This window comes from Mustela nigripes, chromosome 1 (assembly GCF_022355385.1).
Source record: "Mustela nigripes isolate SB6536 chromosome 1, MUSNIG.SB6536, whole genome shotgun sequence".
NCBI lineage: Eukaryota > Metazoa > Chordata > Mammalia > Carnivora > Mustelidae > Mustela > Mustela nigripes.
In genome coordinates, this window is record NC_081557.1 from 8,460,275 (window position 1) to 8,477,186 (window position 16,912).

At 52.6% G+C, this 16,912-nt stretch overlaps 1 protein-coding gene across 2 annotated transcripts; it reads left to right on the forward strand.

The window, feature by feature from the left end:
* Window positions 1-5,916: 5,916 nt before the first annotated feature.
* SLC22A6 (solute carrier family 22 member 6) lies at window positions 5,917-13,047 on the forward strand. 2 transcript variants are annotated; one of them, XM_059403470.1, is made up of 10 exons: window positions 5,917-6,555; window positions 6,918-7,021; window positions 7,279-7,433; window positions 8,413-8,581; window positions 9,069-9,192; window positions 9,344-9,459; window positions 10,520-10,734; window positions 10,835-10,943; window positions 12,293-12,496; window positions 12,702-13,047. In XM_059403470.1, exons 1-10 carry the CDS (start codon window positions 6,187-6,189, stop codon window positions 12,850-12,852), a joined length of 1,716 nt encoding a protein of 571 aa, XP_059259453.1. In that variant the 5' UTR covers window positions 5,917-6,186; the 3' UTR covers window positions 12,853-13,047. The 2 variants fall into 2 exon arrangements, with proteins under 2 accessions (XP_059259453.1, XP_059259463.1); XM_059403480.1 differs by having other exon boundaries at window positions 5,920-6,555; window positions 12,765-13,047.
* Window positions 13,048-16,912: the final 3,865 nt, after the last annotated feature.

Sequence of the window (16,912 nt, forward strand, 5' to 3'; positions counted from 1 at the left end):
ACTCTCTCCTGGCTCATTTCTCAGCATATGTCAAATGAGCTCCCGCATCTCCTGTCTTAACAAAAACGAACCAAACCAACCAGCCCCCCCTGGAACCGTATCTCTCCGCAGGGGCCACACCGTCTCAAAATTTCTCTCCTTCATAACTAAACTTTATAAAGAAGTTGGATGCCTCTCAGGCTTGTACCTTCTAACCTTGTACATCTTCAAACTGCTCTCCAGCCTCCTCCCTTCAGCGAAACAGCTGTGCCCCCAGGGCTGAGCTGAACCCAAAGGGCATCTTCATCCTGCCTGTTACTTGGCCTCTCAACAGACTTGGGTCCCCTGGTTTCTGAGATGCGGTGGGGTGGGGAGCAGGGGGCGGGGGAGAAGGGCCGGCAGCAGAGGGGGTGGCGTGTGCAGCTCCCTCCCATACTGTGGCTGCTCCTTCAGACTCTCCTGGAGGGTCTCCTGCAAATGCTACAAAATGTAGTTTCGCCCATCCTGCCCCTACCCCTTCCTCAAAGGTCAACACCCCCAGAACCTGCCAACTGAGCTGTTCCATGACCTCCACCTTTGGTCATGACTGTCTGGACCAGGCGGCCCTCCTGAACCAGGTCTCATTCATCACGTGTTCCCTCCTGGGCTGGGAGTCTGAGTCACAGAGGTTCTAGTCCCTGCCGTGGTCGTTGTCCTGGGAAGGAGGGTGGGCTGACCCAGACGCCGGTGGGTCAGAGAAAGCCGGCTGCTGAGAAAGAACAAAGCGAAAGGCACTGAGAAAAGGAGAACCACAGACACGAGGGCCCAGATAAAAAGACTCGGTGAGACTATTCACATTGATTTTTTTTTTAAGATTTTATTTATTTATTCATATGAGAGAGAGAAAGATTACATTTCAACATGTAATCACAGGAAGGGGGAGTGGGAGACAGAGAAACAGGCTCCCCACTGAGCTGGGAGCCGGACGTGGGGCTCAATCCCAGGACCTGGAGATCATGACCTGAGCCTAAGGCAGACGCTTAACCATCTGAGCCACCCAGACGCCCCTCACAGTGATTCCTAACGGAGTCCAGGCCCCAGGTCCTCCTCGGCCCTGGATATACTGAGCGCGAGAAAATATCCTGAATTCTCTGAATAGCTTTTGTTTTGTTTAAGCTAAACTCAAATGTTTCCAAACCAAACAATTCCAAAAGCAGCTCCTCTCCTTCTATCATCTCCTAAACACTGACGTTCCCCAGAATTCTTTCCTAAGACCCCTTCCTCCGTCATCCCTTGCCAGGGAGGTCCGGTGGAAATGGAATGCAGGCCACTTATGTGATTTGAAGTTCCTAGTAGCTCATTCTTAAAAAGAGGTAAAATTAATTTTAAGTGTGTATATATATGATAATAATAATATATTTTATTTAGCCCCAGATATCCACCTATTACCATTTCAACATGTAATCAATATAAAAGTTATCGATAAAGGTATTTTACAGCTTTCAGTTCATAGTAAGTCTTCAGAGTCTGGGGTGCGTTTTACCCTATTAGCACATCTCCGTTGGGACTGGCTGAGCTCTAGCCCTCAGCAGCAGGTCACGGCCACCAATCAGACAACTCAGACACACTCCAGGGCCGCGACCGCCAGCCGCAGAGTCCACTATTCTCAAATCTGTATTTAGATGTTTGGAAGAGAGCTTACTAAACAGGAGAGAGAGCGTGTTACACCCCCCTGCTTCAACATTTCAGTGACTTCCCAGTGGGATGAAGTCTACATTCTTGTGACAAGGCCGGTCCCACTCAGAGCCCAACCGGCTCAGGCCCCAACCTGCCTCGACTGGCTTCAGTTTCAATACCTTCCCCCTCGCACCTGCCATGCAGCCTCATTCCACTCCTGTCAGTTCCCAGACTGCACCAGCCTCCCCCTACCCCCTGCCTTTAGTACCCGCCCAGCCCTTGAAGGCTCCCACCCAGCCCCCACTGCACTTGGCTGGGGCTCAGTGGGCCCCGGGGTGGCTTGGCTGGGGCTCAGCCTGAAGGGAGGAAAACTGGGCTCAGGTAGGAACACTAGCCCCGCCGCCGCACCCCCCCAACTTCCAGCCGTCCAGAATTCAGGGTGGCTCCCAGGATGTCCTGGCCGTAACCATTTCTGAGCTGTTTCAGGGTATTTATTGCAAAGACACGCAGGAAGGTGAAAAGAAGATGCCCGGGAAAGTGCTTCGCAGTCACGTGGTCAGGACACCTGGTGAACCAGGATGCCGGTCAGGATGCACATGGCCCATTCTTCTGGCCGTTCCCAAGTCCCCAGCTTGGATTCCACCTTTCCCATCTCTGCTGCTCCTCTAGAGCTCTGGCTCCTCCTGCTTTCCCTACTCCCTGCTCTCAGTCCCTGAACTCACCCTCCAACTGGCTCAGGGACTTGTCATGCAATATGGAGCCCCTCTCTTGGGCAGAATCGTCACACTGAGCCACTGCATTGGTTACTCGCCTCCTGTCCAGGCTTTCCGTGGCAGTTTGGGATGAATTTCTAATTTCTGCACCATTCATTGGCCAGGGTAACCAGGCCATGAGACATACAATTCACAGTTCGGCTCCTTGTTCAGAGTGTTGCCATGTGCCTGGTGTAGGCACTTGGAGTTGCCTGACTTCTCCCCAAGCCATTCATTTCAAACCCACACTTAGGACTTGTGATTTGAGCAAGAGCATTTCCTCTGACCTGCAAATCATTTATCTGAAAAACCTCACAAAACAACCAAAATCAAAATCGCATGTAGTGACACACTTTAAATCTCATTTAACAGAATAAAATTATTTAAAAAAAAACTGGATGTCTCAGAAAATCTGAGATATGTGATGGCTGTTAACATGATAGAAAGAGCAATGGAATCAAGAGGGCTGAGATCTAGATGGGTCTGCTGTGTGATCAAGGACAAATCCCTCGCCTTCTCTGGGCCCTGGTCTCCTTATCTGTACAATGAGACGTTTTCATGTGAGCGACAGCATTTGTCTCTGATGGTATGTGGTTCTGTGGCGCTTGGCCAATCAGAAGTCCCAGATTTGACCCCTTCTGGGTGAGCATGGCCAGAACTGAAGTCCACATTCCAGTCAGTCCAGGGAGTCCAACTCTGAGTGATTAATGACTCAGAATGTCCCTAAAGGATATTTCGCATTCTGCCAATCATTCGCCACAGGAGCACTTCCCTCCAGAAACCCTCCAGGAGCTGGGGGGCTGGTGGGAAGTCTCCTTGCTAGACAGATGATCCCAGGAGCCAACCACAATGGAGTCCCTGGAGTCTCCAGAGCCTTTTCCAGGCTCGGCTTGGCTTGGAGCTGGTCAGGCCCTAGGGAGGGAGTTCTTCTCCAAAGCAGGGTTGGGCGCATGCTCAAAAAGGGAAGGTGCTTGTAGGACCGCCATCTCCCCCACTGCCCTCAACACTCCTCCCACGCCCCCACGAGGGCACTAAGTCCTGGCAGGAGATTGGCCCCAGAGCCCCCAAGCTGTTTGTCCAGCTGTCTTCACATCCCCAGGCCACAAGGCTCTTATATACCTTGGCCTGGAGAACATTGTCAGGCATCTGGACACCCACTGGGTCCCAGCCCAGAACCAACACTGGGTGGGGGGAGGGAGGCTGGGCTGAGTTACATCCCTCTCTGGGCCTCCCTATTCTTTTCTGTACATGAGACTGGATGAGCTCTAAGACGTCTTTAGCCGGGCATTGCTCACCTCTAAACCTGCAGGAAATAACCTGTCTTTGAAGTTAGACAAAATAGGTCTGAAGCAGTCTAAGACTTCACGTATCTCAGCGCATAGTAAACACCCTCCCAACTTCATCCACGAGATTGTAGCTTGCGTAAACTGTACAACAATAGCAGGGTATCCTGAGTCCTTACAGGAGAAGTCAGAAATAAAACTGCTTCCCCTCAACAATAAGACTTGGAGATTTATGCCTGGGAGAACTGAGAAATACCCGCTCTCTTCATGGCCCTTTGCATCAGCTAATTCGTATGGGGCTTGGATATGTCCCACAAAACTCCAGAACTCTAACCATCTATGCTGTTCAGACATATGCCAAAGAACCTGGTGAGGTGGGATGAACAGACAGCCCATAGAAGGCAGGAAAGAGGGAGGGACAACCAGAGACCCCAAATGGAAATACCCCACAAAGAAGAGTCTGGCATGAGGGGCGCCTGGATGGCTCAGTGGGTTAAGCCGCTACCTTCGGCTCAGGTCATGATCTCAGGGTCCTGGGATGGAGTCCCGCATCGGGCTCTCTGCTCAGTAGGGAGCCTGCTTCTCTCTCTTTCTCTCTCCCTCTCTCTCTCTCTCTCTCTCTCTCTGCCTGCCTCTCTGTCTACTTGTGATCTCTCTCGGTCAAATAAGTAAATACATCTTTAAAAAAAAAAAATGAAGAGTCTGGCATGAAACCTCAAATCAACAATTGAGTTAGAATATGGTAGAAGAGTGTTGGCCTGGACCCAGGAAGGTCAGGGTCCTGATTTGGCTCCTCCAATGGCAAAACTGGCTAGGTACGCCTGGGAAGGGCAAGGGTTGCCATGCTTCAGGGTCCAAGCTACTCTGCTGTAGTCCAGCAGAATGTGGAGGAAGAGGAGTTCTCCTCCTCACCTTGCAAACCTTTCCCCTACTCCAATAAGAGCATGTGCACTCTTGGAAGTATTTTGGTAGAAGTCATCTGTATGTCTGGAATATCCTTGGCCAAGCAGGTATGGGATTGATCATCATTCAAAATAAGTCTGAGACGTCTCTTAAGGTAATGTCTGGAGACATTTTTTGGTTGGATTTAGACCCACGTAAACTGACTCAGAGTCCACGTTTCCTATACCATGCACTATGCAAATTAAAAGCAAGAAGTTGTTGAGGTGTCTGTGTGGCTCAGTCAATTAAGCACCTTGATTTCAGCTCAGGTCTTGATCTCAGGGTTGTAAGTTCAAGCCCCTCACTGGGCTCTGCACTGGGTATGGGACCTACTTTAGAAAAAAAAAAAAAAATTAAATTCAATAAAAGCAAGAAGTAGCCACTGGCTCTATTGGCATTCCCAACCCATGATCCAGCCAATCAGAACTCACAGAAGCCCACCCAACCAGAACTCGGCACTGCCCTGATCTTGGGTGATCGGGCCTCAGCAGCCAAATCAATGGAGGAAAATAAGTGATTGTCTTTGAGTTGTGGCTGCAAATAAAATAAGTTCATGCTCAACTGAAAAAAGTTAAAACAAAAATTATGGACAGAGATAAGACACAGGGAAAATTTTGGAAACAGAAAAAGCCAGAAGGTAAAAAGCTGAGACCCTGAAAGGATCGATCTATATCATGTACAAATGTTGGTCTTAGGTCCTGCTCCTTCAAAAGTAGCCTCCGACCTCTTTAGTTACTTCCATCTGAACAAAGCTGTAGTCCTATGAGATATGAGCTGCCCCCAGGAGACCAGAGACGGGGGTTGCCAATTTTAGCACATAAGAATACAGGATGCCCAGTTAAATCTGAATTTCAGACCAGTGAATGATTTTCTTTTAGTATAAGCGTGTCCCGCGTAATATTAGGGATATACTTACACTACAATAAAATGTATTTGTTGATCCGACACTGAGAGTTCTGTATTTTCTCTGGCAACCCTTCTCAAAGACAGACTGCTTGGATCCTGTCCACTAAAAAGGACAGAATCCCTTCAAGAGGCCACCACACTTCCCAGAGCCCAGTCTTCTCAGTAAAAGGAAGACAGTAAGGTCCCACCTGGCTCCCCCTGCCCCCGGATGTCCGGACATGCCCTCTCAGTACATCCCCTCTCAGGACCCCCACTCCGGTCCACTCTCCTGCCCTTTATACCCACTTGGAGAATTTCCACTGACACAAGGACACTCAGAGGGTTAATCCTTCTGATACCAAGTCACACTTTAACTCATTCCCTCCAGGCCAAGGATTAAATCCTGCCCATGCAGGGGTCAGGGCTACGGCAGACCCTGAAAGCTGAGCACCCCACCCCCAAGTGAGGGGGGGCTCAAGGGAAAGGGAGGGACAGAAGACGGAGAGAGAGAAGGAAGGAGGGGCAGCCAGCCAGGCTCCTGTCCCCCCACAGAGCCAGCTCCGATTCGGCTCTAGGAACAACTCAGCTGCGGAGGCAACAGCTGCTTCTGTGCTCCAGCTAAGGACGGCAGGCTCAGGGACACCCAGACAGAAGTCCTCAGCCCCCAGCCGCTTGGCCGGCCCGGCCCCATGGCCTTCAACGACCTCCTGCAGCAGGTGGGGGGTGTCGGCCGCTTCCAGCAGATCCAGGTCACGCTGGTGGTCCTCCCCCTGCTCCTGATGGCCTCCCACAACACCCTGCAGAACTTCACCGCGGCCATCCCTACCCACCACTGCCGCCCGCCTGCCGACGCCAACCTCAGCCAGGACGGGGACCTGGAGGCCTGGCTGCCCCGGGACGGGCAGGGGCAGCTCGAGTCCTGCCTCCTCCTCACCGTCCCCCGACAGGGACCGCCTTTTCCCAACGACACAGAGACCAACGGCACGGGGGCCACAGAGCCGTGCACCAATGGCTGGATCTATGACAACAGCACCTTCCCGTCCACCATCGTGACCGAGGTGAGGACACCTGGGCCCCCAGCTCCAGAGGCCAGCCAGACTTGCTTTCCCCTCTGAGACAGGCAGACAGATGCACACATACACACACACACACACACACACACACACAGACTGTCCTAGATTCTCCAGAGGCCAAGATGGAAAGATGAAGAAAGGGACTCAAGATGGGGGCCTTTACAGAAAAGGGGGATGTTAGAGTCAAGAAAAGTCTCTCGGCTACCGGGACCGGGGAAGCAAACAGCAAAGAGAAATGTCAGGGGAAGAGGGTGGCATAGGTCTCAGAGGGCCAGCCCAAGGGAGGGGGAGGGGAGCCCCGCGGCCCAGGCTCATCTCTGCCTGACCCTTGCCCCCTCTCCCCGCAGTGGGACCTCGTGTGCTCTAACAGGGCCTTACGCCAGCTGGCCCAGTCCTTGTACATGGTAGGGGTGCTTCTCGGAGCCATGGTGTTCGGCTACCTGGCAGACAGGTCAGTCCTGGGCAGAGCCACGGGGCCGGGCTGGGCCTGGGCCTCAGCTGGGTTCATGGGAACCAGGTGGGAAGTTGGCCTTGAACCCCTGGGGCTGGTCTGAGGACCTACAGGGCCAGCCTCAGGATACAGCGCAGGTCCTCAAAAGAACCCCCCAGCCCAGAGCCTCCCCCAGGGCAGGCACCCCTCTCCCCCACCCGTCCTGGCACGGTCAGCCCTCAGGATCCCTGCTGCTGTTCCCCCCTCCCCCACCCCAGGCTGGGCCGCCGCAAGTTGCTGATCTTGAACTACCTGCAGACGGCCGTGTCAGGAACCTGCGCAGCCTTCGCTCCCAACTTCCCAGTCTACTGTGCCTTCCGGCTCCTCTCCGGCATGTCGCTGGCTGGCATCGCTCTCAACTGCATGACACTGAGTGAGGGAGGCCGGGAGGGCAGGGCGGGCCCCTACCCACTCCTCTCTGACCCCCAACCCAGCAGCCTCTTTCCGGCTCCCTCTCCCAGCCAACCCCACCTGAGTCCCGCCTGCCCTGGTCTGGGCAGCCAACCTAACAGCCTTCTTCCCCTGACTCATACCATCCTGACCTGTCATTTAGGCATGCTTGCAAACTCCATTTTTAGGGCCAGGCCGTTCCCATAAAGGACTGAAACTGACTGGGTACAGGAGGCATTAGGGAACGCTGAGGACTTTAGACAAAGGAGGGTCACAGCCCCATCCAGAGGGGCCACAACCACTCAGCTGCTCAAGCCAGAAGGGTCAGGGCTGTCCGATCTTACCCTCTTCTCTTTATTAATGTCAAATAGCCCAATTTTGTAATGTTGGAAATTAATTCCATGTTTTTAACATGGGGCAAGCCAGCATCATGTAGACCAAAGACACTTATGGCCTGAGCATGGTCTGTCCAGGAGCCATCAATGTGCATTGTTCGAGGAGGAACCTGAGACTGGGGAGAAGGGCAAGGATTTACCCAACGTCGTCCCTCAAGTCCAGGAGGGAATCTATGGATTGGGGGTCAGGGATGAACCAGGATGGTTCATCAGCTGCTCTGGCCACCGAATCGGCCCATGCTGAGGAAAGCCAGCACTGAGTGGTCAGAGAGGCTCCGAAGGGTAAAGGGACGCTCGCCAGGACAGTAGGTTGGGGAGCAGCAAGACAGAGTGGGGGAGTGGCGGGGACAATTCTTAGAGATTCCAAACCCATCTCCCCCTTCCTTCCTCCACCGAAAGTCCCCCACTTCCCCCGTCATGGCATGCATCCTCATTCGACGTGTCTTCCACTGAGCCCTCGGACAGATCAAAGTTTGGGTGGAGAGAGGGGTCTTTGCCCAACCCAGGGGTGTCGACCTGCTGGGTAACCCGGTCAGCGGCACCACTCTGTTCTCACCTTCTTTCCAGATGTGGAGTGGATGCCCATCCACACGCGGGCTTGTGTGGGCACCCTGACTGGCTATGTCTACAGCCTGGGCCAGTTTCTCCTGGCCGGTGTGGCCTTGGCCGTGCCCCACTGGCGCCACCTGCAGCTCCTGGTCTCCGTGCCCTTTTTCGCCTTCTTCATCTACTCCTGGTGTGTGGGGCCCAGGGTGGGCAGGAGTGCCCAAGGGCTGCCCAGAGGGCTTCAAGGGACAAGACATCCCCCAGATCCCACAGCACACTCCAACACACAAAATCAGAGAAGGTCAAGGCCAGAAGGTCAAACCCAGCCCAGTGCCTCCGTGTGACAGATGGGAGAACTGAGGCTGTGGGAGGAAGGATTTACCCCCTCCCTCCCCACCCCAGGGATATTGTTCTTCAGCTCCCCCCTGGCTCTCCAACCTGCTTGTGTTGCTGCCTTTACCCAAGACCCCAAAGCTGAGCTTCTGAATTTGGGAATGGGTCATCACCAAGCTGGTCGCTGTCTTATGGTCCTAGAGAGGGGGATTTGGCAAAACCCCTGCGTTCCCAGCCTGAAATGCAATCCCACTGCAGACCCCTGGGAAGCCCACCCTTTGCCCCCAGCCCAGCCAAAGGGAACGGAAGCCATGTAGATACCTACCCCACCCTCCCGCTCCCAGGTTCTTCATCGAGTCAGCCCGCTGGTACTCCTCCTCCGGGAGGCTAGACCTCACCCTCAGGGCCCTGCAGAGAGTGGCCTGGATCAATGGGAAGCGAGAAGAGGGCACCAAGCTAAGTATGGAGGTGAGACCCCCCCAAGGCCTCCCATGACACCCCATGAGGATTCTACTCTCAAACCCCGAACCCAGGTCTCAGAGGGCTTCCCTGAGTAAGGGGTTAGGCTGGGAGGAGTTTCTGGAGGAGTCCAGGCCCTGAGCCCTGCCCATCCTGGCAGGTGCTCCGGGCCAGTCTGCAAAAGGAGCTGACCATGGGCAAAGGCCAGGCTTCCGCCTTGGAGTTGCTGCGCTGCCCCGCCCTTCGCCACCTCTTCCTCTGCCTCTCCATGCTGTGGTAGGCCCAGAGAGACCGAGCCATAGAGAGATAGACAGAGACAGACCAAGAGACAGGAGGCTGGTTGGGGAGAGAGTGGACGCAGTGGGTGGAAGAGGCCAGACAGAAGGGAGGAAAAGTCAGCGGACCTGCCATGAGGGGTTGTAATCCTCCACCAGGGACGATCGTGAAGAACCAGACGACCTCCCCTCAGTTCACTTCCGATCGCCACACTGGGCTTCGGTCTCTCCACCTTCTCCTTTTATCCACTCTGTGGCAATATGGAAACACCTCCTCAGGATTGGGATCAGCCCCAAAGTCAATAGAATTACATCTTGAAGGCAGAGACTAGTCTGGCTTGCAAAACATTTGGAGACTTTCCTGATCTTACCTGATCAGGGCCTGCCAGAAACACAAGCACGGGCAATAAGATGCCTAGAACTCATCTCCAAAAGGACACGTTGACCAAGGCTGGTATCAGCCAAAAATGTTCCTTTCTGGTTGCAACATTCCCCATAATCCTTCTGATGTGCTTCCCTCCTGAGCCCATCACCAGAATAACGCCACAACAGTTAGGAAAAGCACATTCAACAATTCTACCAGTGAGTGTTTTGGTTCCAATTTGGGATTTACTCCAGGTTCTGGGTCCTATCCAATAACCTGAGCTTCATTCTGTGGGCTCTGGACAACGTAAGAAGCACAACCATCCCAGAACCAGGCCTAGGTCTGCAAAGCTTTGGCATTTCCTAACACCTTGACTCTAAAGATGTGCCTTGAAAATCCACCTGCCCTCAGCCCGGCATCAATAGATAAGATAAAGACCAAAACTAGATGAATTTTACATTCAACTAAGTGAAAAATCCCCTAATATATTGGGGGATACTAGTTATCAGAAGAGTGAGAAATTTGGGGTCTTGGAGGACTACCCTGCACTTAGACTAAATGCTTGAAGACAGATTAGCCAAGGCAAATTCTAGCTTCTGAAGCAGGGTCGCAGTGTAGCTCACCCCTATGTTGAATGAGCACCCCCACTTTTAACCCTTCCTAACCAACTCCATACCCCTCGTCCCTCCCCCACTAGGTTTGCCACTAGTTTTGCCTACTACGGGCTGGTCATGGACCTGCAGGGCTTTGGCGTGAACATCTACCTAATCCAGGTGATTTTTGGTGCTGTGGACCTGCCTGCCAAGCTGGTGGGCTTCCTTGTCATCAACTCTCTGGGCCGCCGGCCTGCCCAGATGGCCTCACTGCTGCTGGCAGGCATCTGCATCCTGGTCAATGGGGTGGTACCCCAGGGTGAGCACCCACGAGTATCTTGGTCCTTCATCCTTAACCCTATCCCCAGATTCTCGTGCCCCACTCCCAAACTCCCACTGACCCCTTCCTTTCTCTGCAGATCAGTCCATTGTCCGAACCTCCCTTGCTGTGCTGGGAAAAGGCTGCCTGGCTGCCTCCTTCAACTGCATCTTCCTCTATACTGGGGAGCTCTACCCCACAGTGATCCGGTGAGTAGGAGCCTTGTGGGAGAAGACTTCAGACAAGACATCCCCACACACATAGGTCAGACCCCAGAGCACACCGCCCAGCATGCGTAGCCCAAGGCCCCCTCTCAGCCCCCAACTGTGCAAGCTCAGTACACACTTCGTGGCTAACACAGATACACCTGCCCGCTAAGCCCTTACCTGATCCAAGGAAAAGATCTCAAAAGGAGTCACCAGCTGGGGCAGGGTAGAGAGCCAAGAAGACACATCTCAGAGGCAATTCATTGAGGTCCCCCACCCCGCATCCACCTTGATCTAAACCACAAGTTAGAAGCAGCCACCAAACCTAAATTTCATCTATAAGCTAAGTGTGTCTATAACCAAAGTATGTCTGAAACCAAAGACCAAAAGGGAGAGTAATTTCTTTTCACAAAAGCCACATTTAATACTGCTTGTGCTTGGTGGTTGTACAGATAAACCCAGCATTGCTTTTGGAGTGCCAAAAGGCGGGGGGAGCATTTTTGCATTGAGAAACAAGAAACACGTGTCTACGTTAAAAAATGGGTCGCAAAATTCCCATGAGATGTCAAAGAATGGCCCGGCTTCCCTAGGGACGCAGCAGGGTCATGGCTGCTGTCCTGTGCCCTTAGAGGATTTAATGGGAAAGAACAACAGTATAAAACACTACACACCAGGCATCGTCTTAAACTTTTTATAAGTATCAAGTCATTGAATCCTCATGATAAACCTTTAAGGTAGGTACCGTGACTATTTCCATTTTACCATTGAGAAAACTGAGCCACAGAAAGATCAAGTGACTTGCCCCATGTCACACAGCTTGTAAGGGAGGAAGCTTGGATTTGAACCCAAACCGTCTGTCTCCTGAGTCAAGGTTTTTAACCTCGGTTCCCTCAGAGAATGTTCTTAACATACTCTCAACATGCAGCTTCCGGGTCCTGTCCCCTGAGGATTCTAATCCAATAGGACTGTGTGGGCTGGGACAATTCTAACTCAAAATCCCCTAGGAGATCTGAGAACCACTGGCCTGACTTAACTGTCTCATTTGACAGCTCAGGAAACTGAGGGCTGGAGAGGAAAAGGGACTCTTCCTCTGGTCGCATGGCCAGTTAAGGCCAGAGGCAAAATTCAGTCTCCTGATTCTCTGGCCACAGCCCTTCCCAGCCTGTTTTTGTTGTTTGTCTGTTTTTAATCTCCGGAACAAATGCCAAACTCACTTGCTATCAAAGGGGTGGGGGAGAAGGGCGGGGGGTGGGGGAGGCTTCAGCCTGAGCTGCCCTGACCCTGAATTCAGCTGGGACCTCAGCATTCACGCTAGGGCAGTGACTGACACCACCACACCTTGGGCCCCACAGGCAGACGGGCATGGGAATGGGCAGCACCATGGCCCGTGTGGGCAGCATCGTGAGCCCACTGGTGAGCATGACTGCTGAGCTCTACCCCTCCGTGCCCCTCTTCATCTACGGCGCGGTCCCCGTGGCTGCCAGCGCTGTCACTGCCCTCCTGCCAGAGACCCTGGGCCAGCCACTGCCAGACACGGTGCAGGACATGGAGAGCAGGTGGGAGCAGGGACTTACCCCGGTTCAGGCGCCCAGGCGGGGGTGGCACCGAGACTCAAACCCATTCAGGCCAGAGCTCTTTGTCCACTTCCCCAGTTGGCTGGGGTCTCCTTGAGTCCTTCCTGGGGGTCCTGGCCCCAGGGAGCAATAGATGGGGCAGAGAGAATGGCAGTTGGGCGCGGCTGAGTAGAGAGCCCCTTGGTAGCCCCCAGCTCCTAGCCCTGGCCTGGACGCTGCATACCCAGGACGCCGCTCTCCTGCCCTCCAGGAGAAGAGGAAAGCCAAGGCGGCAGGAACAAGAGCAGCAGAAGCAGATGGTCCCGCTCCAGGCTTCAGCACGCGAGAATGTACTCTGAGCACTGACACGGGGCCTCACAGAGCCCGAAAGGGAGTGAGGGTCCTGCAGGTCCTGAGCCACCCACTCCGGGAAGGGAAAGAGGGAAATGGCGGCCCAAGGCGGGTCAAGACTGTGGTTCAGGAAAGCACCTCCCAGGGGTCCCCGCCCTGAACAGACTCCACCAAGACCGCGTCATTAAAAGGTTTGTGTGCAACATCTCTTTTTATCTCTCTCGTCTCAAATATAATAGCCACTCCACATCAGCCAGCGGCCCAAAATTCATACAGTCCAGTCCCCTGCCCTCAACCCCCAGGACTTTATAAACCATCCCAGAGAACTGGACAAGAATCTTTTACCTGGAACCGCTCCCCCGCCCCTACTTCCCACCCTCTTCCCTCCCTCCTTTCTTCTCTACCCCATTCAAATATTTCTGTGAGTTTTAAATATCTTACGCTCCACCCCTCCCTATCAGACTGGAAACTGAGAAGTGTCTGAATAAAAGCAGCCAATCAGAGGCTTTGTCTCAGGCTCCTCCCCCCTCACGAGGGCCAATGAGAAACTCCAGCGGCAAAGCGGGAGAACAAGCACCACAGAGGATATGACGTCAGGAGGCTGGCCCCAGCTCCCCTAGACTCCTGCAGAGTCCAAACTCAAAACCAGTTTGCTATTCCAGCTCCTCTGCTGGATGTTCCGCCCACTCGTTCCCCGAATCCTTCCCACCACCAGCCTCCGTGGATATTCTTTGCTGTTCTGCCTCCTCCAGGGCCCCGGGGCTAGTGGAGACAAGGGAGGAGGGAAAGGGGAGGGTAGAACCCAACCAGAGAGCGCCAGCACTGAGGGCTACTTTGGTGCCAGGCACTGTCCTAATCACTTTGCATACACTGATTCGTTTAATCTTCCCAGTAACCTTCTAGAGATAAGTCCCATTGTCAGCCCCATCTTGCAGCCCAGAAAATCAAGGCACAGAGTGGTTAAGTCACTTGCCCAGATTCACCAAGTTCAGTAAATTGGGGAGTCGGGGTTTGAATGCAGACAATCTGGCTCCGGAATGCATGGACCTGACCCCTCTGCCCCGAGTTGTAAGGCTCTGAGACTTCGGCCTCTGGAACCCCCAAGGCCTGACTTCTTCTCCTCCCTCCTGGCCTGAAAAGAGAGAGAGTGAAGGGGGAAGAGAAAAAGAATCCTGGTAGGAACCATGTGAGAGGAGGGATGGAAGGCAGTTTACGGGTCACAGTCAGGAAGAGACAAGCATATCCTTCCGATCACTGGGTTAGCAAGGGAGATCATTGCAAGGAAGCCAGGGGGATGGAAAAGATAGCCTTATTAGCATCCATAAGTGGAGGAGTCAGGGCACTGGCCATGCCCTGCTGTAGCTGTGCTTGCTTGGTCACACTTGTCTCCTGGTACACTCCTCATTACTCTTTCCCCTGCAGCTGACTCAGCTCCCCAGCCCCTCATCCTTCATGGAAAGTCCACACCTCTGAGGCATACACATTGTCTTCCAGGTGGGACCCTAGGGCTCTAGCTGAATCAAGGCTACCTGGAGAGGATCGGGAGACCATGGCTCCCCTGAAAAAGCCACAAAGCCCTGGGACAGCTCACAGCAGCTCAGACAGCAGGATTTCCAGGGCAAAGTGGGCAGAGCTGAAATTATGATGACCCATCCCACCTCCTAGAACCTCTGGGGACTCGGTGTTTCCCTTGTGCATATACTCCCCATGTTCCCTAAGAATTTTTAGGCCATTGGAGGATCCAATAGATGCTCAAGGGCCACCAGCCCTCCCCATGCTGCTGTTTCTCTGGAAGCACTGACCTCATGACCTCATGGCTGTCAAGGGGCACCTAGAATGACATCCTCACCAGCCTTGAGCAGGGAGACAGGACCACGACTGGGAGGGAGGTCACCTGCTTCTAGCCCTGCTTCTGTAGATCTGGAGGCCTGGGGATCAATGATTTGCCCTGTCCCTGCCTCAAAACCCTGCCAGAAACACAGGCATGCTGTGACTCCTGGGGCTCTCTCATTTCTGTGTTTAGATCACCTGGTATCTGCTCCTGCCTCCACCAGAGACAGTCCCTGGCCTGCCCCTACTGCACACACCCCCAACTGGCCCAACTACTGGTGTTGACTCAGATAGCTCACACCATCTGCACAGAACCCATTTCCCCAGCTCCTGGCCAGGAACTTCCTATGCTCACCCCATGCCCTTGACCAAAGGGAACCCTACTTTCCTCCCATTTTAAAGTCACCAGCAAGTGACTTCTGACTATCTCCCCCAAGGAGCCATCTGCAGAACACTGGCTCGCATCCCATCCTTTCACACTGGCTCTGAGCCTGAGGTTTTTTGGTTTTGTTTTTTTTGTTTTTAAGATTTTATTTATTTATTTGACAGAGAGAGAGAGAGATCACAAGTAGACAGAGAGGCTGGCGGGGGTGTGGGGCAGGGAGCAGGCTCCCTGATGAGAAAAGAGCTTGATGTGGGGCTCAATCCCAGGACCCTGAGATCATGACCTGAGCCGAAGGGAGAGGCTTAACCCACTGAGCCACCTGGGTGCCCTGAGCCTGAGTTTTGATACTGTCATGCTTTGCTCCAGAGGTTTCAGATGCTCTACCCAGTTTTAACCACAAAGTCCTATCCTCAGCCAGGATTGGTAGGTGGCATTTGTGGCCACCCTCAGTTTCTCTACCTATGGCTCTGAGCACATCCTGGCTAGGATGGCACACTCAGGAGGTTTCTCAAATGCCTGGCCCTGGTAGAGTGCTCACCAGAAGTCACCTCCCTTCCTGAGCTCTGCTGTTGTATCCCAGAACCCACCTCCACAATGCAGGCTTTAGTCCGCACCAAGCCCCTTCACTAGGCTCTTCCCTCCTTTCCCAAGAGTTTTCATGACCCCTTAGAGAATGGATGTCCAATCAGTTCAGCTTTCATATCACATGGAGGCTGAATAATGGGTACCTCCAAAGAAGTCCACAGTCTCATACCTGGAACCTGTGAATATATTAACTTACATGGTAAAATGGACTTTGCAGATGAGATTAAGCTAGGGATCTTGAGGTGGGAAGATTATCCTGGATATTCTAAGTTGGCCTCTTGTGAACAGAGGAGAGAAGCAGGAGACCAGAGTAGGTAATCAGAGATGTGACAACAGAAATCAGAGTTTGGAGTGGTACAAGAAGGAACAAAAAGCCAAGAAACACAAGCTGAAAAAGGCAAGGAAATGGCTTCACCTCTGATGCCTCCAGAAGAAACAAATTCCCACCAACACATTGATTTTAGACTTCTGACCTCTAGAACTATAAGAAAATTGATTTGTGCTGTGTTAAGCCACTAAGTTTGGGACAATTTGATGCAACAGCAGTCGGGAACTAATGTATATCCCTTATTCTCAAACTCCTATAGGGGTGTCAAACTGGCCCATAGGGGTTTTGTTTCTCCATGCTCTATTTTTTGGTGGGGATAGGGTTTTACTGTCTAGATCGCCATAGACCTCACCACTCCATATTGTCTTATACCTGATCAGATTCACACATCTATGTTATCTTATGGTGCTTACAGCCATAAAGTTTGGAACTCCTAAATTACTCTCTGTTAAACCCCCAACTTACCTTCATATGTATTTAAAAAATTGTGTGATAAGAAGCAAAAGAAAAGCTCTGGATGGAACCCACTTCCTCCATTGTTCCTTTTCTCTCAAGAAAACCATCTAATGATGTTCTCTGAGATGTGACTGTCTCCACATGCTCATGTTGTAGTCATAGAACTGTGGCTGACTCTATTGCAAAAAGCTGGAGTTGTAAGCCAGATGAAATTGAGCCTCAGTCTCCCTGACCAGCTCTAGTGAGGTCTGTTCCAGCTTCTTCTAAACTTTTCCCCTGAGAGAAGCCTACACCCAGAAGCAAGTTCCGTGAGCCACACCCACAGAAGAACACAAACAGCCTATTAGTACTTGAATTGGTCAAGTTTTAGATTTAGGTGGTAAACAATACTGAGTCTGGATGGATGTCTGGAACTGCGGCAGCCATCTTGCATGCGACCCAACAGGGAAACCAGAGCAAGGATTACGACAACTGAAAGTGACAT